A 25,546-nucleotide genomic window follows, 5' to 3' on the forward strand; every position below is an offset into this window, starting at 1 on the left:
TTGTCATGATAAAGCACATCAAATGTTATACAGGGTTAGTCCCCAGCGGTCACCCCCACCCCTTGCCATTTGAGAAAGTTCATATATCTTGTAAATGGTCGAGATCCCCACCCCTAAACCATATATATTCTGGTTTGTCATGATAAAGCACATCAAATGAAATACAGGGTTAGTCTCCAGGGGTCACCCCCACCCCCTGCCATTTAAGAAAGTTCTAATATCTTCTAAGTGGTCAAGATCCCCACCCCTAAACCATATATATTCTGGTTTGTCATGCGAAGATGGTTTGAATGATAGACAGGGTTAGTCCCCAGGGGTCATCCCGACCCCCTGCCATTTGAGAAAGTTCTAATATCTTGTAAATGGTTGAGATCCCTACCCCTAAACCATATATATTCCTATTTGTCATGATAAAGTACATCAAATGTAATACAGGGTTAGTCCCCAGGGGTCACCCCCACCCCCTGCCATTTAAGAAAGTTCTAATATCTTCTAAGTTGTCAAGATCCCCACCCCTAAACCATATATATTCTGGTTTGTCATGCTAAGATGGTTTGAATGATATACAGGGTTAGTCCCCAGGGGTCATCCCGACCCCCTGCCATTTTAGAAAGTTCTAATATCTTGTAAATGGTCGAGATCCCCACCCCTAAACCATATATATTCTGGTTTGTCATGATAAAGCACATCAAATGTTATACAGGGTAAGTCCCCAGGGGTCACCCCCTCCCCCTGCCATTTAAGAAAGTTCTAATATCTTCTAAGTGGTCAAGATCCCCACCCCTAAACCATATATATTCTGGTTTGTCATGCTGAGATGGTTTGAATGATATACAGGGTAAGTCCCCAGGGGTCATCCCGACCCCCTGCCATTTGAGAAAGTTCTAATATCTTGTAAATGGTCGAGATCCCCACCCCTAAACCATATATATTCTGGTTTGTCATGATAAAGCACATCAAATGTTATACAGGGTTAGTCCCCAGCGGTCACCCCCACCCCTTGCCATTTGAGAAAGTTCTAATATCTTGTAAATGGTCGTGATCCCCACCCCTAAACCATATATATTCTGGTTTGTCATGCCAAGATGATTTGAATGATATACAAGGTTAGTCCCCAGGCATCACTAATGCATATAACTTTACTGGACCAAACCAATTTTCACTGGACTTTGCCCAATGTCAGGCGACCCTGGGAATTAAGAATTATGGGAGCTTCGTTTGGGAGACTTCGTAACAGCATCCTGTTACAATCATTTCTTGTTATTAAGACCTTTCATTAATAGTAATAGCAAAAACATTCTTGAACAGATAGAATATTAATTACTAATTTTCTACATATTTTGAAGATGTTTGTTAAGATATCTTGTAAATGTAGAAATTTAAGTTTTATTAGGACTGGTGTTGTCAGGAAATAAAAGTTCTTTCATAACATTAGTTCCAATTGGAAAATGTATTCTGGAATATAATTACAGTATTTGTTCATTACGGAATACATGGTAAAGAATATTTATTATGGCATTGTTTATAGCAAAGTTTCCAGAGCAACTTCTGTTAGGCAGAACAAATATATTTTGACAATGTTCATGGCTAGTTATGTTAAATACATAAATATTGTTTCTAGCTAATGAACCAGTACCAGTATTTATAATTGAGGTTTTGATTTGGATGTTTCAAACAAAGAATGATATGCTCCAAAAAATATAATATTTCCATCACAATCCCTCATTAAGTATAAATTTTATATATAAGTATATAATTATATATTTGCACTGCTGTAAATTTAATTTTATTTCTACATTCTTATTGAAGACCGTGAAGACAACTTGTTACATCATTTAAAGGGAGGACTACATCCCATGTCACAAGAATGTGATAGAGCACCAAGTCCTGTAGGTTCTCCGATCATAACACGTCATAAGTTTGGCTTTACAAGTGAAAGTGAAAGTGTAGACCAAAGGGAGTTAATAGAACAATTGAATCAGACTGAGGTGTTACATGAACAAGCTGATATTATACATTATCTTGTTATGAAGAAGTAAGTACTTAGGTTTTTTAAATTTGCCATTTATTAGCTACAATGCTATTTTAATTACAACAAAAACCAATTTGCATATATGATATTTACACTTCAGGGTTTGGTTCAATTTGAACATGTTGAGCACAATGTCATAAACCATAAAATACAAATGCAACTGGGTCTGTTATTTCAACAATAGTGATAGAATGCAGAGCTCCTCTTTAAAAACGGCCTTATTGAAATGCCCTTATTATATCATAGTGCCTTTTGTGCATCACATATTGTCACCCAAGCATAGTCATAACCTCTTGACTCTGCTATATATTCAGTTTGATTTGAAATTTTTTATGGGAATTAATGGACTTTGACCATTTTTATTAGAATTGTAACAATAACACCTAAATGAGTGAAACTCCTTTGAGACCATTTAACAAAAAGCTTTCATTGAGAGTAAGATTTTTCGACATCGTGTTTAGTTGACCATAATGTACCACCATTTGACTATTTTTACAGGAGTTATAGGATTTGACCATTTTTTGTCGAGCCTGCGACAAAAGAAAGCTCGACATAGGGATAGTGATCCGGTGGCGGCTTTAACTAACTTCTTAAAAGCTTAATATTTCAGAAGGAAGAAGACCTGGATGCATCATACTTTGTATATAGATGCCTTATGATATAAAGTTTCCGTCTGTCATATGTCCATTGTCCATGACCTCATTTTCATGGTTCAGTGACTACTTGAAAAAAAAGTTAAGATTTTTTGTAATGTTAATTTCTCTCTTATTATGAGTAATAGGATAACTATGTTTGGTATGTGCGTACCTTGGAAGGTATTCATGCGTATCAGACAGTTTTCATTTGACCTCGACCTCATTTCATGGATCGGTGAACAAGGTTAAGTTTTCGTGGTCAAGTCCATATCTCAGATACTATAAGCAATAGGTCTACTATATTTGGTGTATTTGATGATTGTAAGGTGTACATGTCCAACTGGCAGGTGTCATCTGACCTTGACCTCATTTCATGGTTCAGTGGTAAAAGCAGGTTTTATTTGACCTTGACCTCATTTTCACAGTTCATTGCTCAATGTTAATTTTTTGTGTTTTGGTCTATTTTTCTAATACTGTATGCATTAGGTCATCTATATTTGGTGTATGGAATATTTTACAATGTACATGTCAGTCTGGCAGGTTTTATTTGACCTTGACCTCATTTTCATGGTTCATTGCTCAATGTTAAGTTTTTGTGTTTTTGTCTGTTTTTCTATACTGTATGCTTTAGGTCAACTATATTTGGTGTGTGGAAATATTTTACAATGTACATGTCAGTGTGGTAGGTTTTATTTGACCTTGACCTCATTTTCATGGTTCATTGCTCAATGTTAAGTTTTTGTGTTTTGGTCTGTTTTTCTTAAAGTTTAAGCAATAGGTCAACTATATTTTGGTGTATGGAATGATTGTAAGGTGTAGGTCTGTCTTGCAGGTATCATTTGACCTCCACCTCATTTTCATGGTTCATTGGTCAATATTCAGTGTTCCTGGTTAACTTTGTTTCTTAGATACTATAAGCAATAGGTCAACTATATTTGATGCATGGAATGATTTTAAGGTGTACATGTCTGTCTAGCAGGGTTCATCTGACCTAGACCTTATTTTCATGGTTCATTGGTCAATATAAAATTCCATGGTTTAGTCTGTTTCTTTTATACTATAAGCAATAGGTCATCTATATTCGGTGTATGAAATGATTATATTAAAAGTGTACATGTATTACCGGCTTGGTTTATCTGACCTTGACCTCATTTTCTTGGATCATAAATGTTAATATGATGCTTGTGATAAAACTTTATATTTAGGACTACATGTATCAACATAAAATCGATGGTCAGTATAGTAGGCGAGACATTTCAGCGTGTGCACTCTTGTTTAGTATTGTGACAATTTGACAAGGGTGAAGTGCAACTGGGTATGCACCTCAACCCTTATCGTGGGTTATTTTGGAAGTTGACTAGCTGACACATGATAGAGTTGATTGGTTAATTGGTGGATGGTCAAGGTTAGGCCTGGCTGTGGTGGTCATCATCAAGTAAATTACAACAAATGCATCTTCAATTGTATAAAATGTTAATTATTTCAACATTCAAATATATATACATATGTACAATCCATTTAACAATTACGGTTCTTGCCTATGTAACCATTAACCGTTAAGTTCATCATCTCAGTAACGCCTAAGCTTCAATTCAATTTTTTATAAAACCATAAAATTTTTGCATTCGCATTATGTTATGGCATTGTCTGCGTCTTCGTCGTATGAAGACACTTTGGTTTCCAGGCAATAACTTGAGTATAAGTGTATGGATCTCTATGAAATTGTAACACAAGGTTCCATACCACAATAGGAAGGTTGGAATTGATTTTGGGGTGTTATTGTCTTAACTGTTTAGGTATTAGGGGCCAAAAAGGGGCCAAAAGCAAGCATTTTTCTTGTTTCAGGACAATAACTTTTGTATAAGTGTACAGATCTCTATGAAATTGTACTACAAGGTTACATACCTTTAAAGGAAGGTTGGGATTGATTTTTTTTTTCGGGGGGGGGGGGTTTATGGCCAAAACCGTTTAGGGATTATGGGCCATTAAAAAGTAGAATTTTCATGTTCTGGACAATAACTTGAGTATAAGTCTATGGATCTCTATGAAATTGTACCACAAGGTTCTATTCCAAAAAAGGAAGGTTGAGAATGATTTTTGGGGTTATGGCCCTAACCGTTTATGAAAAAGGGCCCAAAAACAACACTATTTTTAATACTTTGCTTATTTCTTGAGCAATTTCAATGGGTTTTAATTCAAAGTCTTGAATTCTTGGGGTTCTTTAATATGCTGAATCTAACCATGTATCTAGATTTTGGATTTTGGACCCAGTTTATAAATTGGTCCAAATTGTGGTTCAAAAGGTCCAAAATTAAACTTTGTTTGATTTCAAAAAAAATTGAATGCAAGGTTTTTTTTTGAAATGCTGATTCTAAACATGTAATAAGATTTTTGATTTTGAGTTCCTAAATTCAACTTTGTTTGATTTCAACAAAAATTGAATTTATGGAGTTCCTTGATATGATGAATCTTACTGTGTATTTAGACTTTGGATTTTTGGCCGCATTATCAAATTGGTTCACGTTGAGGTCCAAAAGGTTCAGAATTAAACTTTGTTTGATTTCATCAAAAATAGATATAGCATCATATTCTAATTTTAGAAATAATGTATAAATATAGTTTGAAATTTACTGTTCATTATTAGATAAAATAATAAGAGGTAAGTTTTATAGATTTTTAAAGACTGTATTAATGATGAATGATATTTTGGATATTGTTTCTATATGATCGTATATTGCTATCATGTCATCGTCCAAAGACATTTGGTTTCCGGACAATAACTTTAGTTTAAGTGTATGGATCTCTATGAAATTTTTTGAAGAAATTTGTGGTAGGTTTGTTTAGTATTCAGTATGAATTAATTTTCAGAATGCTATATATTTTTAAATATATATTTTTTTTTTTTTTTTATGAAGCGAACTCCTTTAAAAACTTAGCTAATATTGTCCATTAATAAATAAATAAATTAAATTCTTGGTGAACTTGGATATTATGGTCCATTATCAAATAAATGAATTAAATTCTTGGTGTATTTGGATATGCCGAATCTAACCGTGTACTTAGATTTTGGATATTGGACCATAATAGGTAAAATCCAATTTCCAATTTTTCAGTTCTTTGACCACATTCATTCTGTGACAGAAACCTATGCTGTGTCAAATATTTAATCACAATCTAAATTCAGAGCTATATCAAGCTTGAATGTAGTGCCCATACTTGCCCCAACTGTTCAGGGTTCGACCTCTGCGGTCTTATCTAGCTGCGCCCTGCAGTGCATTTTATTTTTAACTAAACTAAGTATTTTTTTTATACATGTATATTGCTTGACCTATCAATCACAAAATAAAATGATTGTCCAATCAGATATACTCCTTCATTACAAAAGGTTGGACTATTTCTTTTTTTAATCCCACTATTGACAGCATAAAATCTTATGGGTTACCAAACATTAGTTTTAAACATATCATTACATAGTACATACATTTGTACTTAATCTACAAAGGAAATAACAGCTTTAATTTAAGAGGCCCCTCATGGGGGTGTCCAAGTAATCACATAATCACAAATTTTCTTCCAATATAATCACATAATCATTAATTATTTCTTGAAACAAGATAATCAAATAATCAAAAATACAGTCCTAGATTATCAAATAATCAAATAATCATGAAATATTTGGTCTGGTAATCAAATAATCACTATAAAAACGGCCAAGTAATCACATAATCAAAAACCCCATGAGGAGGCTCATTTAAAAGGTGCTTATTCAGCTTATTTATCAATTAGTTTCAAACTTATTGTTAAAGACCAAAACTTGGATGATAACAATTACAGGAAAATATCTTAATCCTTAATCTCAAGATATTAAACAAAAATCTTATCTTGACATGTTTGCAAAAAGAGTAAAACCTGTCACAAAGAATTCAAACTACTAATTCTTAAAAAATACACAGATATCTAAATAATGAAAATAATTTTTAAATCTTGAACTTTTAGCTCAAAAATAAATATGAATTTATCTAAAGGAGATAACTGGCTTGCAAATATTGCTAGTGAAAAGTATCACTTTTCTTTGGTGGACATAAAAATAAATATGAAATTTATTTAAGGGAGATAAGTGCCTTAAAAATATTGCTAGTGAAAAATATGTCACTTATAAGCTCTCATACATTGTAGGATTGTTTGCCATTATGTGTAGTTGACCATATTAGAACGTTGTTTCGATATGACCATTTTTTTGTGAGTTATGGGACTTCAACTATATTTTGGAGTTACAATAACACCTTTTGAACCCAACACCTCTGAGACAGATTAACAGAAAGCTTTCATACTTGTTAGTATTGTTTTCCACTATGTGTAGTTATTTAAATTTGATCATTTTAAAGGAAGTTATGGGACTTTGACCATTTGATTTAGTATTGTGACAATAACACCTTGTGAACACAACTCCTCTGAGATAATTTGGCAGAAAGTTCTCATACTTGGAAGAATTGTTTGCCATTATGTGTAGTTGACTATATTTTACTGCCATTTTGATTTGACTATTTTATTGGAGTTATAGGACTTCAACTTTTTTTGGAGTATTGTAATGTGTCACCTTGTGTATGCAACTCCTCTTAGATCATTTGACAGAAAGCTCTCATGCTTGGTAGAATTGTTTGCCATCATGTGTAGTTGACCACATTGTACTGTCATTTTGATATGACCATTTTTATGGGGGTTATGGGACTTTTACCATATATTGACTATTGTACCACAATTAAACATTGTGACACACAATTTAATTCCTCATTTATACAGCACGAAGGACATATCGCTATGATGTAGAAATCTTCTTTTTTTTAATTTTACTATCCAAATAGCTTTGATGGATTTTACTTAGTCAAAAAATGGACTTTGTTGTAGCTTCACTCAAACCTATATTATCTCAGATGAATAGTTCTTTCATTGTTGAAAAAGGACTTTATCTCTGGTACAAAGATGTCTCATTGGCAATCAAACCACATCTTTTTTATTATATTATTGGGGTTGGAATAAGACATTTTTCATTTTTAGATTCAATTTTACAGACCATTTTATCTGTATTTCTTGAATTTTTGACATTGAAAAAATACACATTCCCTAATAATGAAAGCTTTTTGTCTCCCCTGTCTATGATAGACATAATTCTATGTTAACCCTCCCTAAAAAACCCACATTTTCTCAAAATGATTTCCAATATTTACAGTGGCCCTAATTGGAAATTAGAAGTTGGAGGTAAACAATGTACACTTAAAGAATTACTTGTAGAATTGTATGAGAAGGTAAGTACTGTTATTTCAGAAATTATTGCATGCATTTATTATTGTGATTTTTGAAGAATGGGCAAAAATGTGAGATTACAGAAAAATCGGCAAACAGATATATGTATGATTATTCTCAATAATAAAAACTTGGCAATAAATTCTTAATTTACAGTATATGATTGGAAAAGAATAGAAAAGAGATGACGTACACAAGACAAATATACAATTGGGGAAAACCCAATTTATTAACGTATATTGCTGTTCTTCACCTTAAAAGATGCTGAAAGGTCTTCAACTATGAATCAAATTATTTCATCTTACAGAAAGATTAAGAGTTTTCTTAGCATTGCTTTAAACTATGAAGTCATGACAGGTACTGTAATATTTGTCTATAGTGAGAACGTTCTTATCACATACAGGTATTTAAGAATAATGATTAACATGCAACCCATAAGTATTTGTCACATTCAATTCTTTTTTATAAATTTCAATTTTTCTAAAAATGTATTTTAGAGTCATTTCTTGGTACCACAAGAAGGGGAATTGTCACATCTTTATGATGTTAATTTGGTGAAAATTTTAATTTTGTGGTGTTTTCATTTTCTGATTATTTAAAAAAAAATGGTTTCTTTTTTTGTCAGGAAATTTGCTATATATTTTATTTAAGATAAAATCATCATTATGTTTACATAAGGAGATATAATAACAATAGAAGACAGATCTATCAACAAATAAAGAAATAAAATTCAAAAAATTCTGCACATTTCAAACCTTAAAATAGTTTTTGAGAAAATGTTATATGAAATATAAAGGAAAAATTTGTAGGTGACGAACACTTCTGTCCTTGCACTAAACATGCACCTTGAACTTAATTTGTCCATAATGCGGTCACAACACTATTGCATCTTTTTTGTACAGCTATGAGCATTAGTCCAAGGGTGAAGTTTTTACAAGTACTTGTTGAGCAAAGCTGTTTGTACAGTCATCTAGTATATCTTATCTTTATATTCTACTGAACTCAATCCATTTTAATTGATTAATTTATAGGCTGGACACTGGAAGCAATGGTGGTTAGTTAGACATACAGCTGGAATGTTAAAGAAACGAGTAGAAGAACTGGCATTAGTACGTCTAGTTTCATGGTTTATTTTATCCTGAAATTTTACTTTAGTCTAATTGGTTTTAAAAAATGAGGCAAGATATGCAAAAAACCTAAAAAGAGTTTTGCTAAAGTCATTTGCTGAAATGGTCTTTCTTAGCTACGATAGTTGATGTTGCAGAAAAAAGATGTACAATGTATATATGATAATATTTTTTTTTCTTTGAAGAATAAAGCTCTTGTTTACAAGTTCAATATCTTTGGTAGGAAATAAAATAAAAATCTAATTTGTAGTTTTTCTTTTGACAGAAAATTAAAACCTCATTACAAATCTGAAAAATAGAAAATCAATCTATTAACACATTCATAGACTATTATCAGGACTTATACAGTAAAGTTGTTGTGATGTTTCATTCATAGACTATTATCAGAAATTTTATGGTGGCGTTTCTGTGATGTTCATCATCTGTTTGTAGTCCTGTTGTTGTCACTGTGAAAGCTGATATTTTTATATTCTATTTACTTAAGGAAAGAAATTGCTAGAGTTTGTACTGTTATATATACATATATATATATATATATTTCCAGTCTGCTACAGATTTGTTAGTTAGACAGAAACAGCTGTCAGTAGGTTTACCATCAGTCAATGAAAAAGTTATTACAGCGTAAGTTACCTACTCTACCTTTCTGTTTCTTCAGAGTATTTGATACATACAAATTTGGATATGATAAAGGAGCAATGTTCCTGAGACTGATTTAAAGATATGTAGATGAAAGACATCTCTTACTATTTCCTATGATTTTAAGATGATAAGGTGAGACAAACTGTCAACAAACATAGGTATTGTCCACAATGGCTGTTCCATCTTAACATACAAGGTACCCATGAAAGGCACTATAAAAATAGGTAACTGCCTAAAGAGGCAAATTTAGAAATTAAGAAATTCACTTACATTTTTGCTGTACTTGATATATGTTTAATTAAACTTTTTCCAGTTATGATGAATATAGATGTATTTACAGTTTTACCTAAAGATTCACGGCTATTAATTAGAGGTATGCCAATGATATATGTTTAAGTAGATACTTTTATTGCCAAATTTAAATCCTTTTTATGAATGTATTATTTTTAATATCACTTTTAGAAGATAAAAAATAATCATTGAATTTACAAGTGAAAATATACTTTCAGACCACTGCCCCCAGATGAGCTAGCAGCTATTATATTTGAGGTTTATGGAGAAGATTTGAGTACAGCGTCCCTGACTCAGGTATAAGGAACACTTTAAGATAGATTTATATTGAAAATGCATTTACAAGTCTATTATAAAAGGTTTTGATAGATTTGACACAGTAGATGATCAGGTGATGGTTTTTGTGAAAGTTTTACTGTTATTCAACTAATTTTCATGAGCAACTTATTGTCACTTGAAAAAAACAAAATTATAAATGATTTTGAATTTAGCAATCATCTCTTCTCTTATATGAAAGCATCGACAGTGTTAGCAAATTGCAAAAATAATTTGCTGCATTGTCAACTAAAAAGGACTTAACCTGCAAGATGGTATCAGTGAAGGTTTAGAATCAACCATGAACTAGAGAATCACTTTGATATGCAACACGGGTCTATTATTAAATGTAATGTTTGAATGTTGTTATATATCCCATAGTTGTTGCCAGACAAGAAAATAAAATTGAAGTACATGTAATAGAAAATTTCAGCTTGAAGATATAAAAAAGTTCTGATTTCATAATATTTATTAGTTAGTTGTCTTACTTTATGTTACTTCAGATTTTGAAATTTATTTTAGGAATTAGATGATACTTAATGAGCTTTGTTTATTCCTATTAGGAGTTGTTGATATATCTAGCTATGTTTATAAGAACAGAACCAAAGTTATTTAAAGAAATGTTGAGATTGAGGGTTGGTCTTATAATTCAAGTCATGGCCTCAGAATTAGCAAGAACTCTCAAATGTTCAGGTTTGTATTGCTATTATGATTATGAATACAATGAACAAAAAAAGGTGCAAGTGTATGTTTCATGGTATGACTTTGATTTGATTGATTGCCATATTTGGCAGTGTACTTAATAAAAAAACGGAAAAACAAAATATCACTGCAGACTGTGAACTTTAGTTAGAATTATAGCATGAATTATGGTAAAGTTAATGTTGAAGAACTTTGCTAAGGTTTTGCACATAGACACTCAGCTGAGGTAGAAAATACAGGTCACAGTATAGGTGATCATTGTTTAAACTCATATTTTGACCTGTAGATGTTTTTATTTGGTTGGTATCTAACAGCTGATGTGGTAAGATGTGTTTCTGTAAGCTCCATCTAATTGACAATGACTTAATTCAATTAAGGGCTGTCCCAGAATTACATGCATGGTGGGCATAGGAGCCATTTTTTATACGCCCTTTTTTGGGACGTATTATGGTATACCGTTGTTCTTCCATGTGCCTGTCCGTCAGTCGTCAACATGTGGAACATTAACTAAAAAACATTTTAACCAATTTGCATGAAACTTTGATGAATTGTTTATATCTATTGACGTGAGCTCCCTTTTGATTTTTATAAACTTTAGATTTTACATTTTCCCAGTTATGGGTTTTTTTTCATTAAAAAAGGGGGATTTTCCAGTTTTTGGACAATAACTCAAAAATGCTTTGAGCAGTTTTCATTAAACTTTGGTGAATTGTTTATATCTATTGACGTAAGCTCCCTTATAATGTTTATAAATTTTAGATTTTAGGTTTCAGAGTTATGAGATTTTATTTATAAAAAAGGGGGGATTTTCCATTTTTGGACAATAACTCAAAACTTCAAAAGTGCTTGGAGCAGTTTTCATGAAACTTTGGTGAATGGTTTATATCTATATAAATAACCTCCCTTAAGTTTTTTATTTAATAAATTTCTGATATGACATTGAGGAGTTATGGAACTTTATTCGTTGAAAAAGCGATGGGCGTATCATGCGCTCATGGCACAGCTCTTTATTTAAAACCCCTACCACCCATAATATAAAATGTTCATATAACTTATGATTCTTACAAATTCTAAGGAAAATGCAGTCACCCACAATTAATTAATTTGAGTGCTTAACATTACATCTTTTCTTGGAGACTTTTAGGTTTAAAAGTGTTTTCATAGTATTTTTTTTACATTCACAAATGTACAGAAAGATTTCTCTTAATGTAAAAATAAGGAGATGAGGTATATCTTGTACGTTATAAATAATAATAAAAAAAATGTAATATAAAACATACTTACAGCCGATTTCAATGAGTGTGTAGGAAAAGGTAATATCTTTTGGTTAGCTTGCTTGCTAGCTGAACCGTGAAGTCATTATTAGCTTAGGTAAACTACCCTCCTTTTTGAGTAGACTAGTCCGACAGACAGATAGAATTGGTTACCTGTGGGACTAGTCTACTCATAAAGGAGGGTAGTTTACCTAACCTAATAATGACTTCACAGTTCAGCTAGCAAGCAAGCTAACCAAAGATATTACCTTTTCCTACACACTCATTGAAATCGGCTGTAAAGATATATCGTTGGAAGAATACTCTAAAGAACGATTTGAAGACCAAGGTAAAAATGGAATTGTAGATTCTTTGGAAAAGGTTAAGGGACAGTTGTCTTGCACATGCAAAATTCCACGAACACTTTACATATTCAAGGGAATGGGTGCAATTTTTTGGGGGTATAAAAACACAGCACCAAGACCCCATTGGATACTATTTGTGATACGGTGGTTGTAAAATTGCATCTTGAATTTATTTTCAGTCACATAATTATAAGGAGTATAGTAAATTTAGCGCACCTGTGGGAAATCCCTTCTTTATTAATAGCAAGGTGTAGCTGTATCTTATAGAACTTCTACCTTTGGAAATAAATCAAATGGTGCTATAAATTTGAAAAAAGGACAAGTAAACTTCAACAGTTAAACATTGAAAGTTTTGATTTTGTATTAGTATTTTTGGAATTTACTGTTTGTTTTAAACTGATCTGAAAGTATTTTCTGCATGAAAGCAAGTCTTAAGTAAAACCGGTAATAGCGGAGAAGCAATCAGGTTCACATGATGTGTTTAGAATAAAAATGTTGTAATTTGTCGGCTTAAGATATTTACTGTTTAAATGTGTCATTTACCTAGCTTTATATATATAAAAAAAGAGACAATCTAAGTTGTTTTTCAACATAACATTAAACATAGTATCTTCACTTAAAGTCCCAGATGGTAATGATAAGATAGCAATGAATTATTTACATTTTAATACTTTATATCCAATTAGCATTACTCCTAAAAGTATTAATTAAAGGTATGATATAGAACTGAAGTAAACTGTTTGCCATCTAATGATTTTTTGTGTAAAACAGTTAACCTATCTTTTAAAACTGACTAAGAGGCATAAGTTATTACTACAATGGGTGATGCTCCTACGGTGATGATTTCCAAAAAAAAAATAACAAACAACTGATTTTAGAGTTTGTTCTTATGTTGTGAAGCTCACAAACATGTTTAACCCCGCCACATTCTTTATATGTCTGTCCCAAGTCAGGAGTCCTTTAGTTGTTGTTGTAGGTTCATGTCTGTCATATTTGTTTTTCGTAAATTGTTTTGTTATGAATTCGGCCGTTAGTTTTGTGAATTGAATTGTTTCATAATTTTCATGTCAGACCTTTTATAGCCAACTATACTGTATGGGTTTTTCTCATTGTTGAAGGCCATACGGTTGCCTATAATTGCTTATATCAACTTCATTTGAAGTTTGGTGGATAGTTGTCTCATTGGCAATCATACCACATCTTCTTATTTTTATGAAGCCTGAAGTTGATAGCATCAATTGCTTCTCAAATTTACACCAATCCAAACAGGGATTGGCTCCTTTTCGGTAAATTGTTGCTGTTTTCTTATGTATGTTGTCTGACCCTTAAGCCATATCTTCTGTTGATGTTAACTTTTGTTTTTCCCTGGGATCAAGTGTATTAGCCTTACTGAACAATTGTTATGAACTTACTCATTTAGAAGAAATATCTGAATATAGAGATAACGTTTATGACTTTTTTCAAACAAGGGTATTTAAATATGCTCACTTTATGCCTACACACTTGAACACAAGTTAGATGAAATCAAATACAATTTAATAGATATAAACTGTTATGAAACACTTTTTGCTACCAAACCAAGGCTAATTTGATACAAAATCCTGGTATTATTTTAAATAGAAAAGATAGAATCTGGCATGGTGGAGGTGGTTTGGTTGCTTATTTTAAAGAAAAATGACAGTTGGTAGAAAAACTGAATTTGAAATAAGTGACATTGAAACAATGTGGTGTTAAATTAAACCTGTTAAAAGAAATCTTTACACAGAGTACAGACCTATAAATTCATAAAACTGATCCTGAATGAACAAAAGATTTCTTATATACCTAAATAAAAATTACTTGAAACAATTGATTTTTACACTCAAATACATCTTGTACAGACCGTGCGAGTCCTGCATGGGTAGTCAAGGTCGTTAAAAAAACCAACCTAGTAATGGTATGTCTTGTACGTAAAGCTTTTGTGTATTATAGAAAATTGTATGTTGAATGCTCACAGATAAAATCATTGGGTTAAGTCTGATAGTAAAAGAATTTATTTATTTTTGTATCCCCTGTAACTTTGTAGGAGATGAAGCTTCAGACCATCTACTTAATTTGAGTCCATTTGAGATGAAAACATTACTCCATCATATTCTAAGTGGAAAGGAATTTATAATCAGTGCAGGTAAGATTTAATGTATCAATGTCTGTTTAGAAATCACTTATCATAAAGATTGTGGTTTGAGAAGGAATCTACTCACCATCTAAACCATACAAAAATTGTTTATAGACCCATTTTAAAAAAAGACTACATTTCTTATGTATCTTTATTTTAACATGATTTTCAGTCACTTTCTGTTTGACAATTCTTTAATTTTTTATTTAATCCATTGAGCATGGATTATTTTCAATGTCTTAAGTGGGGATAAATTTTGCACACCATTGCTACTTTCTGTTGTTTTTTTTTTAATGATAGGCTTTAAAATTGACTGAAAAACTTTACAATTAAAAATTTGTGGGAATTTTTTTTTTGTCCTACTCAATTAGAAAACAAGAATTGGGAAAAGGGAATTTCAATTAATGTATGTTAATAGTGCAAAGCAATAAAAATTTTACGTTAGAAAGAACTGACAAAAAATTCATGGTAACTCTGCTTTTAGACAAGACAGAGTGTGTTCATATATATATGAAAGGTTTCTTAATATGAAGTAAGTTATGAAACATATGTTATTCTAATTTTACTAAACATGGGATAAAAAAAAGATTGGGTCATGTATATATATGTTCTGTGTATATCCCTCCTTTCAATAGGTGTATTTCCACTGGACGTTAAGCAACCAACAATCAAAGAATCAATCAGTAGGTGTAACCCCACTAGAATGTTGTAAAGAAGGAACATTTAACACACAATATCATTAACACCGGTAGTAGAAGTCTAGTCACTTATTCTCTTTTGTCTAGGGCAATAATTGTTATCAGCATATAATTGTTATTTTTCTGACTGGTATTTTTTCAGGACCTTCAGGTAAAAAATTATATATCTTGTTTTTATATTTTTACAATTTGAGGTCAAAAGTATTTCACCATTTGAATATCCAATGTGTATGTCATATAAAAAATTTCCTTGAGTTATTTCTTGTCCAAATTGAATGAAATTTTTACCAAGAAATTCTGTCTGCAGTCTGGCAATAAGTATGAAATATGTTTATGATTTATACTTTTAAGGAAATCATTGTTTAAAGACAATTATGAATTTCTGCGATAAAAATATATGTATATATGGCTTTAAAAGAAATAATTACACTTAATTTCAACATTTTTATATAAATTTTTATAGAATGATTTCTCAGTAATGACATATCATAAAAATATTTCCTTATAACTATAAAAAGAATTGTAAACATTTTTGAGTTTGGCAGTAAAAATTGCATTTAAATCGGATCTGAAGGAAGTTTTTGACAATGTTTTTATATGAAATACATATTGGAATTTCCAAGTGGTGAAAAACTTTTGACCTAAGACTGTAGTTGCTTTTTTGATTTAAGATTTATCCTATTCATGGTTGTTCCCATTGACAGTTTATACATTTCTTTAAGATTTACAGGATGTATTGGATATTTCTCAATGAGACAACAGGCCAGCGACACAAATAACCCTAAAGACCTCTAAAGGTCAACTTAAGTTCTTCAATAAAAGATAAATGTCATGTACAATATGTCTAGCCCTTAATTGCCTCAAGTCTAGAAAAGTAAAGAATAAAACAAAGATCTGTCATCTACACAAAATTTCAGGATGACAAAAACCATTAAGTTATGATTAGATACAAGCACAGACAATGCTCCTGTTTAGGGACAGGCACATGGACATTGGGCAGAATAAGCTAATTTTTTAGTACTCAACCGTCTTTTCTTTATCAGGATCAGTGGAATAATGAAATGTACATGAAAAAGCATAAAATAAAAATCAATGCAAAAAATGTACTATAATAATATAGTAAATTTTATTCCGAAATTTACAAATGATTAAAAATTTTGTTTAGAGGATATACATTTTGTTATGCATATTTAACATCTGTTTTTTTTTTCTTACTAAATTTGTGCACTTCTCTACCAAAAATATTAAATTTCAACATGTAATTTATTTCAGAATTTTTTTAACATGACCATCATTTTATTTTATTAATATTTTCCACTAGAAAATGATGAATGGAGTAAGTAAATATAATTTGCAGCACACACACTTATTTATATGTATTATTTCATGTTTTAGAAATATTTGAAACACTGAAGATATTAACCCAAATCTGTGTCTTTGTCAGGTGTGAAAAAAATCCCATAAAAATACTTTGCAGTAAAATTTATTTCCCCTTACATGTTATATCCCAAAGTATTACTAACTCCCTAATCATTAATCAATACATGTATTATGAAAAAAGTAATTATGAAGGCATTATAAATATACATTGAAAAGTTCATCACCTTTCTTAACATCATAAAGAACAAAATTTTCTTGTTTGCCTTCCAATCGCAAAATCTAATGATCTATAATTGTATGATGAACTTTCACTAGTGTACTTATACTGCTGGTAAAGTAACAGAAATAATGGAAAATAAAATTCCAGTTGTTATTTCTGAACTTGTAAACACTTTAACATGAGTAACTGTTTGAAGTTTTTGCTTTCTAACATGAATAAAAGGTAATAATTTACACTTGAATGTGAAAAAAATATATATTCACAGCTGCTATGATAACTACAAAAATCAGAATTATTTCCCTTGCAAAAAATGCTGATTCTGTTTCATTTGTATGTGATCAATATTGGATGGACTTTTTGTATAGGGACTTTGGTGACTTATCTGTTTAGGTGGCTACAGCTTACGTTGTTACATCAAACCAGACTGTTAACTATTTGGTAAAGGTCTCTATACATTACATAGAATAGGTCATTAACAATCATTTTTTTTTTATTAAATGCTCAATATTGCATCTACTAGAACATGTTCATTGATTTACCCTAGGCAATCTGGTTCCCTCAACCTATGGCAGTAACTGCTTATAAATTGTATAAATAACAAAATCTTGTGAAACACCTGCAGAAATACACAGGTATTTTTACTAATTTTACAAATTAAAAAAGCCAAAAAAATATCATATGGTAAAACTTTGATATGCAAAACCACAGTTTATCATTTGTATGATCATTTTGCATAAAAAAGTAATGCAAGCATGGGTGATATGCTTTTGTTAGCTTACACAAGTCTGTTGCAGTTAATTGCATTGATTGCATTGTAAATTTGACATCAGGTCATTGTATTCTGAGAAATATTGTAAATTTTATTTTCATTTGATACATGTCAATTTTTTCATGGAATATACACCTTAAATATCTCGTCTTTGGTTCAGTTCTTTTTGAATGTATCAACCAACTCTAGTATTTTGTTTTATCCTTTGAAAAACTAATTGCATTGTCCACAAGTAATGCTATCAGTGATACTTTATCAAGTAAATTTTTCATTTCATCAACATTTCAGTTTTATACAAAATCTTTTTAACAGTTAGGAATATCTTTATCCAACTTTGCCTGATAATGCCCCTTGGAAAAGGACTTCTATTGATTTTGGAGTCAAAGGTAAAGGTCACTGCAGCTTTTAATAGCTAACATTTGGGCAAAATTTTGGTTTTCATATGTTATCTTTTCAAACATTTGTCTAATTATTACCAAACTTAATTCTATATTACCCCATGGTAGGAGAAAGATGCCTTTTCAATTTTGGGTGAATTATACAAATAATGAATTATATAAATATGTCAAAAAATCAGGTCACAGCATCTATTGAAGCTGCAGTTTTGGCAACTTTTGGTTTCCAGAATCAGGATGTTATCTTTTGAAACATATTTTCAATTTGTACCAAATGTGATTGACCCATGAGATGACAAACAACATGTTTGAATTTTGGGTCACTTGGTCAAAGGTCAAGGTTGAAACAACTCATCTATAAAGATTGCAACTCAGCTTATGCACCCATGGTGCTTCTGTAACTTTTCTCAGTATACAATGTTTTTTTACCTTGCTTATGCTTTCATACTATTATATAGTAAATGACTTTGGCAGTTTTATTATATTTTTATATGAATTTTCTATATATACAATTGTGCTTTATAGCAAATAGAATAGGAATATACAGCAAACATTTATTTCAAAATTTAGCTTGGGAGGGTAAGGTCTTATGATTTATCTTAACATTTACTGGAATAAAAAGTATATTAACCCTCTGCTAGAGTAAATATGATTTGTGTAAGGCAAAATGGCTGTTTTGCTATGCAATAATCATTCAAATCACAAAAGGATGTGCAGTTGTGGAATGCATTGTTATATATAACACTGTTTTGCATGTGTTTTTATTTTTAGTGCATTCTGAACATGATGATGAAAGTTGTTTACGTGTAAAATCAAAGAAAAAGCAAGATGAGGCTAACCAATTTGCCAGACTCAGTAAATCACCACAAAAGAAGGTTCTATCATTTTTATATACTTTTGTTATTTTCTATAATATTGAAATGTTCTAACAATTTAATCTGAAGTACTTATAATTTATATTTTTAAGTAGCATATATGATTTTGTTAGTCCAGAGTTTTGCATCTTTGTCCTGATCTTAAGAGAAATTGACATGTGCATATGATATTTTAAGACAGGGTGCTGAAATAAAAATGGGAACAGTTTAAAAAATTCATGCTTCATAATTCCCAGGCATCTTGATTAGAAAATTTCCTTAATTTTAAACCAAAAAAATTATGTTTAATTTAATATGATTGGCTTTTTTATTACTCAAAATGAGGGAATTTCAGTGAACTTTTCTACTTATAGAAAAGAACATATTTTTCTATTATTACCAAAAGCAAGTTTTATGATTGTTAGAACATTTCAACTACAATTTTTCTCTTGGTTAATAACTTGATAATAATTCATCTGTTAGCTGTTGGTTTGTGAGAGTGACAGGCATGAGGAGTGTTCTTGTTTTGGATAGTTTATGCTTTTCAATGATGGAATGTTAATCTTCATCACTTATAAATTTTTGTTTCTCTGACAAAGGTGATAGCAAGTTCTTCTCAGTTGGTGAGAGTATTGTGAGGGAAGAGACAGTAAGGAAATTAACAAGTGATGTAAGTCAGTCATACAATTTGTCTTTGTCTAGAAATCAATCTGTCCATTGGCAAATATTTGATGCATATTTTGGATGAGAACAAGTTTACAATAATTTTGATATTTTTTATTGGTTTTATTCAACACTCAGCTAGATTGATAAAAATTACTTAAATTTAAAGTTAAATTGTCTCTTGCAATAAAGTGGTAATTTCATGTTCTGCGATTGGAAGCTTATTCATATAAATAGCTTTGTTGGCACCAGCATCCTATTTTATCACTGGTTTTCCCCTGAAAGATAAGAAAAAAGAAGGAAGAAACAAATTATCCTTTGATTTGCTCATGAGATAAAATATTTCTTTAACTCTGGTAGTTATATTTTTTATTTTAACTTGGTTGATAAAGGTCAATCTTTGAAGTTTTTAGATTTAACAGTTAAAAGTGCAGAAATATGGTAACTCAAGCCCATAATATCTGAGAGAGGAAATAAACAGTTAAAAGTGCAGAAATATGGTAACTCAAGCCCATAATATCTGAGAAAGGAAATATAGTTTTCTCTAAGACACTAGTCTGGCTATGAAATATAGCCTCACTAAGGAGGTTATCTATGGAAGATTTCATAGAGTTGTTGCATAGATTCTTTAAATTGCAAAGGTATTTTTATGGCAATGAGTACTATTTATTATAAAGATTTATGGGTGTTAAGAGGAGGAGTTGGTGTCAGATTGTTAGTTGCAGTTATATTAAAAAGGTAGTTTTGTGTTATTCATCACACAATATCTACACACACACTTGAAAAAACTCAAAACCGAAGGAACAATGCTTTTATGACTGTTTTTTCGTCTCAAAGTCATTTTGAGGCCTTCTACACAGAGAAAAATATTGTACCTCAATGTAAGTTTAAGACAGCTACTAGTATCAATTTGGAGAATTCTTTGCTATATATCAATAACACTACATCTAATTCTTCGATGAACACACATGTAGGGTAATAACAACCAATCATGGACTAAAAAGTATAAATTTTTCACAAGATAAAGGTCAGATGCAAGCTTGGTAAAACTTAGAGAAAATGTTTTGGCATGGAGCTTGGATATAGGCCAAACACTTTGGAGTATTTTTGTTTTTTTCATTTTGGGAATTTAGTGTAGTAATGCTTCAATTGACGGGCTTGTTAATTATTGATTGAAAATGTCAGTAACTTCCTTTGAAAATAATAAAAAAAACATATTGTTGTCTAAGTTATCTTTTTTATTTTATCAGATGTTAGATTATGCTTTGAATCAGCCTGAGACTGAAGAGGAAGATATAACAACAGATAGACAAGGACAATGGTTAAGGAGGAGACGGTTAGATGGGGCATTAAACAGGGTACCAGAAGGATTTTATCCTAGAGTCTGGAAAGTTTTATCTATGGTAAGTATTATTGAAGAGATGTATAGATAGGGCAAGGTACCAGAAAGTATCTGTCATACAGTCTTTATTGATGGTAAGTAAAGGAAAAAGTTCGATAGGACATTAATTGGGGTACTAGATTGTTCTATCTTACAATCTAGAAAGTTTTTTTATCAGTGGTAAGTGGTTATAATAAGACAGTTAATAGACAAGGTATGATGCATGGTACAGAATTACAGTGTTCAGGATTATCAATAGACGTTTTCTATTACAGTGTTCAGGATTATCAATAGACATTTTCTATTACAGTGTTCAGGATTATCAATAAACATTTTCTGTTACAGTGTTCAGGATTATCAATAAACATTTTCTATTACAGTGTTCAGGATTATCAATAAACATTTTCTGTTACAGTGTTCAGGATTATCAATAAACATTTTCTATTACAGTGTTCAGGATTATCAATAAACATTTTCTATTACAGTGTTCAGGATTGTCAATAGAAGGAAAGTTTTTACCTAACAGTTTAACAAGAGAGGTATGTTATTTTTGATACTATAATTTGTTTTGGACTCTATGATTTTATTATTGTCAAAATTGACCTACTCTTATTGGAAATTTTGAAAGCATTATTTGTATGCAACATTTACATTCACAATTATTAAACTTTTAATTTTGTCAATTGTTTAACAATGGCAATAATTAATGCCCACAAAAATTTCTGACACAAGAAACAATTAAACTTGGATATATACACTAGGAGGGGAGATCCTTATTGAATATATATATGGTGTCCACATGTCTATAGTAGTAGTATTATATACTACAAATAGTCTAAAATTCATTCAAAAGAGTTGATTTTTGGATAATAAATCTGTATCCTCACTTACTGCAGATTAATTAGATATAAGAAGATGTGGTATGATTGCCAATGAGACAACTCTCCATCCAAGTCACAATTTGTAAAAGTAAACCATAATTGGTCAAAGTACGGCCTTCAACACTGAGACTTGGTTCACACCAAACAGCAAGCTATAAAGGGCCCCAAAAATGACTAGTGTAAAACCATTCAAACAGAAAAACCAACGGTCTAATCTATATAAAAAACGAGAAATACTTATGAACCACACCAACAAACGACAACCACTGAACATCAGGTTCCTGACTTAGGACAGGTGCAAACAAATGCAGCGGTGTTGAATGTTTTATCTGGCGCCAACCTTCACCCTACCCTGAGATAGTGGTGTAACAATACGACATAAAAGGACACACTATAAAACATTAATTGAAAAAAGGCTCAACTCATCAAAGTATGAATACTAACAGATTTTAGACAAAAGTAAGACCATGAAAACCAAATTACCAAATAGTTAAACTATAAACCACAGAAAAATATATCAAAGCCAAAACCAGTATGAAATAATTTTGCCAAACAATTGGTCACTTACGGACCACTCAAAAAGAGCTTGTTGAGAAGGATCTTAACGTGCAAAGAGCGTGGTACTCCCTGAACACGGTACCTCAGATTTAACGTCCCCATCCGACAGACTTCAAAACTTTTAAGTAGGGTCACATTTAATGCAAAAAAGATTCAACTAAGTTGTGAACTTGTCAAGGTCTGGGATTAAAAAAAGCAAATCAGTGCAGAAAATAGGTGATAACTCCAGAACCTTGTTTTGAATTGGATCCAAATTTGGATGCAAGATAACATCTATAAAAAAGACTAAAAATGTATGCTGTTTACCTCCTAAAATTAAGTTGATGTGTTGGTTATGTGAGCTTGCTCTTTAAGATTCTTTCATTACACCATTTTTGTGCAAAGCTATCCCTTGGCAAGGTTAAACCAAATAAGGTCAGCACCACAACTTAAATAGTTGTATACTGTGGGTTGATTATTATTGGTTTGTACCAATTTTTTAAGGATTTTACTAAACTAGGAATTTAAGTGTTCAACGAAGTATTCATCTTCTTTAGGCTTGTATGCAGACTTTGACAAAACTACAAAATCAAGTATTCACGAAAATACATTTTTCATTAATCCATGAAAATTGAAACCCACGAAAATAAATGAATCCACATTAGTTATGGAAATATTTCTGTGTAATTTACAGATGACTCCAGGAGAGTTTAAATTTGCCTTGAGGGTTGAGACAGTACTGAACACTATACCACAGCCAGAGTATAGACAGCTAATGGTGGAAGCTCTCATAGTTCTCACAATGGTTTCAGAGAATGAGTGGACTGTTAAAATGGATGAAATACATGTAGATAAATTAGTTCATGAAGCTAATGCATTGTTTATTAAAGATCAGGTAATTATTAGAAGATAGTTAAAAGAAAATTGCTGTTGTTGTAAGTGTACTTGAGAAACCTATAGATAAGTTTGTAGCACAGATGATATTAATGTTGAACACAATATAGATTTGCCAATATCTGATCTGATTCTGTTATTTCACACTTTTAACACAAATTGTTTCCTTTTTCCAATTGTAGACTGAGATACTGAGATAAACCTGAGAAAATGGGCTGCTGTTCATGCTAAGCATGGTGAATTGAAAGTGATATATAGGCATTTTAACCAATTTTTGTTAAAAGGTTTTGGCTTAACAAATTAAAGAAAAAATGTAATTAAAAGATTTGAAAAAGTAAGATTACATTCATAACACACTTAAAACTTTTGCATGTTACAAAAGTTTACCATTTATGCTCCACATTTGAGTTGTAGTCCTGTTTATGAACCATCAGATTTTATTGGCAATGTAAGTACATAGGATTGAAATTGGTTTCATCCAAAATATATTCATGATTTTAAAAAAAGGGTGAGCTTCATAGATGAGACCACCTGACAAATTTTAAAACAATATTGATGATTTCAAAAGGAGCATCACAGATCAGACTATATGTCAAATACCTGAGTTCTATGAATACAGGTACATGTAAATATTGTTTTTTAGGTAAATCAAACACTGTATCAAGATCTCACTTCTTGATCAGTCTGTATATTAATGTTAATATTGATTTACTACTTGTAGGATATACCACTGGAGAGTGTGAAACAGTGTGAAGGATCAACAGGAATATGTTTACATTTTTATGACAGTGCTCCTAGTGGTAGATTTGGAACAATGTCCTATTTGTGCCGAGCCTTGGCCAACATTCTAGACATACCCTCAGATCATGAAGGAAATGTGGAATGTAATCTCAGTTGAAGTTGAAAACCATAAAACAAGTTCAGTCATAACCAAAGATCTGAAACAATCCCATCTTTTTCAGCATTATGTTTTTTCCTGGATTCATGACATATAGCTATTTTTAATATTTTATTGTATTGGGATCTAAATAAACCATTTTGTGTTTTCTTAATGGTTGATATTTTGTATTTATTTTATTGTGTATATAACAAAGATGAATAACTTGCATATACATGTATCTGTGGTGGATATCAGTATTGCTGTATAACTTGTGCTTCTGCTTGTGCAATTTTTCAATGAATACTGTGGATTCATTTATTTTTTGTGGATTTAGGAAAACCTGCATTTTTCTTGGATATTTGATTTCAAGGTTTGCCCAAGTCTTTATGCAAGCCTATAGAAAATTTGTAATTCGTTGAAAATTTTAATTTGTGGTTCACCTGAACCCAAAAAATCTACGAACATTGATATATCACAAATGATAAAATCAACAGGATTGCAAAATATGATGAAAGTGGATGGAATATTTTTTTCTTCATAGAAAAGATGGTGCTTTTACTCTATGTAGGTGTAGTGCAAGATAACTAACTATTATTCTTGTTCTGATTCAATATTTTTGGTATTGCTGATGAAAATGACTCCAGTAGTCATTAGCACTAATGACTGCATTGAAACTTAGACTTACATCTGGTTATTTATTTCAAATATTTTAAAGTTTTTAAGTCTTTTTCGTGAATGTAAGGAAAGTCAAATACATTTTGCATTGAGATAAAGAATGAACCTTGATGGAGTGTTTTAGAAATGACATATTTTCAAGTTACCAAAGCTGAAAAAAATTACATTTATCATTGTGTCTTATTTAAATTTTCTCTTTCTGGAAAGTTTAAAGTTGATATTTAATGTTATTTGCTGTGTGGTTTCTACACGATTGTTGAATCACTATGTATTCTTATAATCATGTTACAGATGTCTTAATTAAAACATTTTAATGATTAATGGTGTTCTATAATATTGCATGCCTCTCATTTATAAGTTTGGACCTTATTGATAGTCTTTAAGTTTTTGGTCTTTTTTGAAGTTTAGTTAATGAATGGTTTTTGCATCGATATAATGTTCTTACATATAAAATAAGTAGATGTGGTATAATTGCAAATGAGACAACTACCCACCATGAAGATA

At 31.1% G+C, this 25,546-nt stretch overlaps 1 protein-coding gene across 12 annotated transcripts in view; it reads left to right on the top strand.

Annotated features, from left to right (window-relative positions):
- The window catches only part of LOC127714149 (probable phosphorylase b kinase regulatory subunit alpha), a 79,379-nt gene extending 54,016 nt beyond the window's left edge, over nucleotides 1–25,363 (top strand). For 10 of the 12 annotated variants that reach the window (XM_052220150.1, XM_052220148.1, XM_052220154.1 and 7 more), the window contains 13 exons: nucleotides 1,810–2,035; nucleotides 7,895–7,970; nucleotides 9,000–9,077; nucleotides 9,640–9,716; nucleotides 10,244–10,322; nucleotides 10,904–11,033; nucleotides 14,726–14,824; nucleotides 16,835–16,849; nucleotides 19,049–19,152; nucleotides 21,045–21,197; nucleotides 21,661–21,714; nucleotides 23,288–23,488; nucleotides 24,209–25,363. In XM_052220150.1, the coding sequence (XP_052076110.1) occupies nucleotides 1,810–2,035; nucleotides 7,895–7,970; nucleotides 9,000–9,077; nucleotides 9,640–9,716; nucleotides 10,244–10,322; nucleotides 10,904–11,033; nucleotides 14,726–14,824; nucleotides 16,835–16,849; nucleotides 19,049–19,152; nucleotides 21,045–21,197; nucleotides 21,661–21,714; nucleotides 23,288–23,488; nucleotides 24,209–24,385 (1,469 nt within the window). In that variant the 3' untranslated portion in view covers nucleotides 24,386–25,363. The other 2 variants (XM_052220152.1, XM_052220159.1) reach the window with 2 other exon arrangements.
- The last annotated feature ends 183 nt before the right edge of the window (nucleotides 25,364–25,546 follow it).

This window comes from Mytilus californianus, unplaced genomic scaffold (assembly GCF_021869535.1).
Source record: "Mytilus californianus isolate M0D057914Y unplaced genomic scaffold, xbMytCali1.0.p SCAF_9, whole genome shotgun sequence".
Lineage (NCBI taxonomy): Eukaryota > Metazoa > Mollusca > Bivalvia > Mytilida > Mytilidae > Mytilus > Mytilus californianus.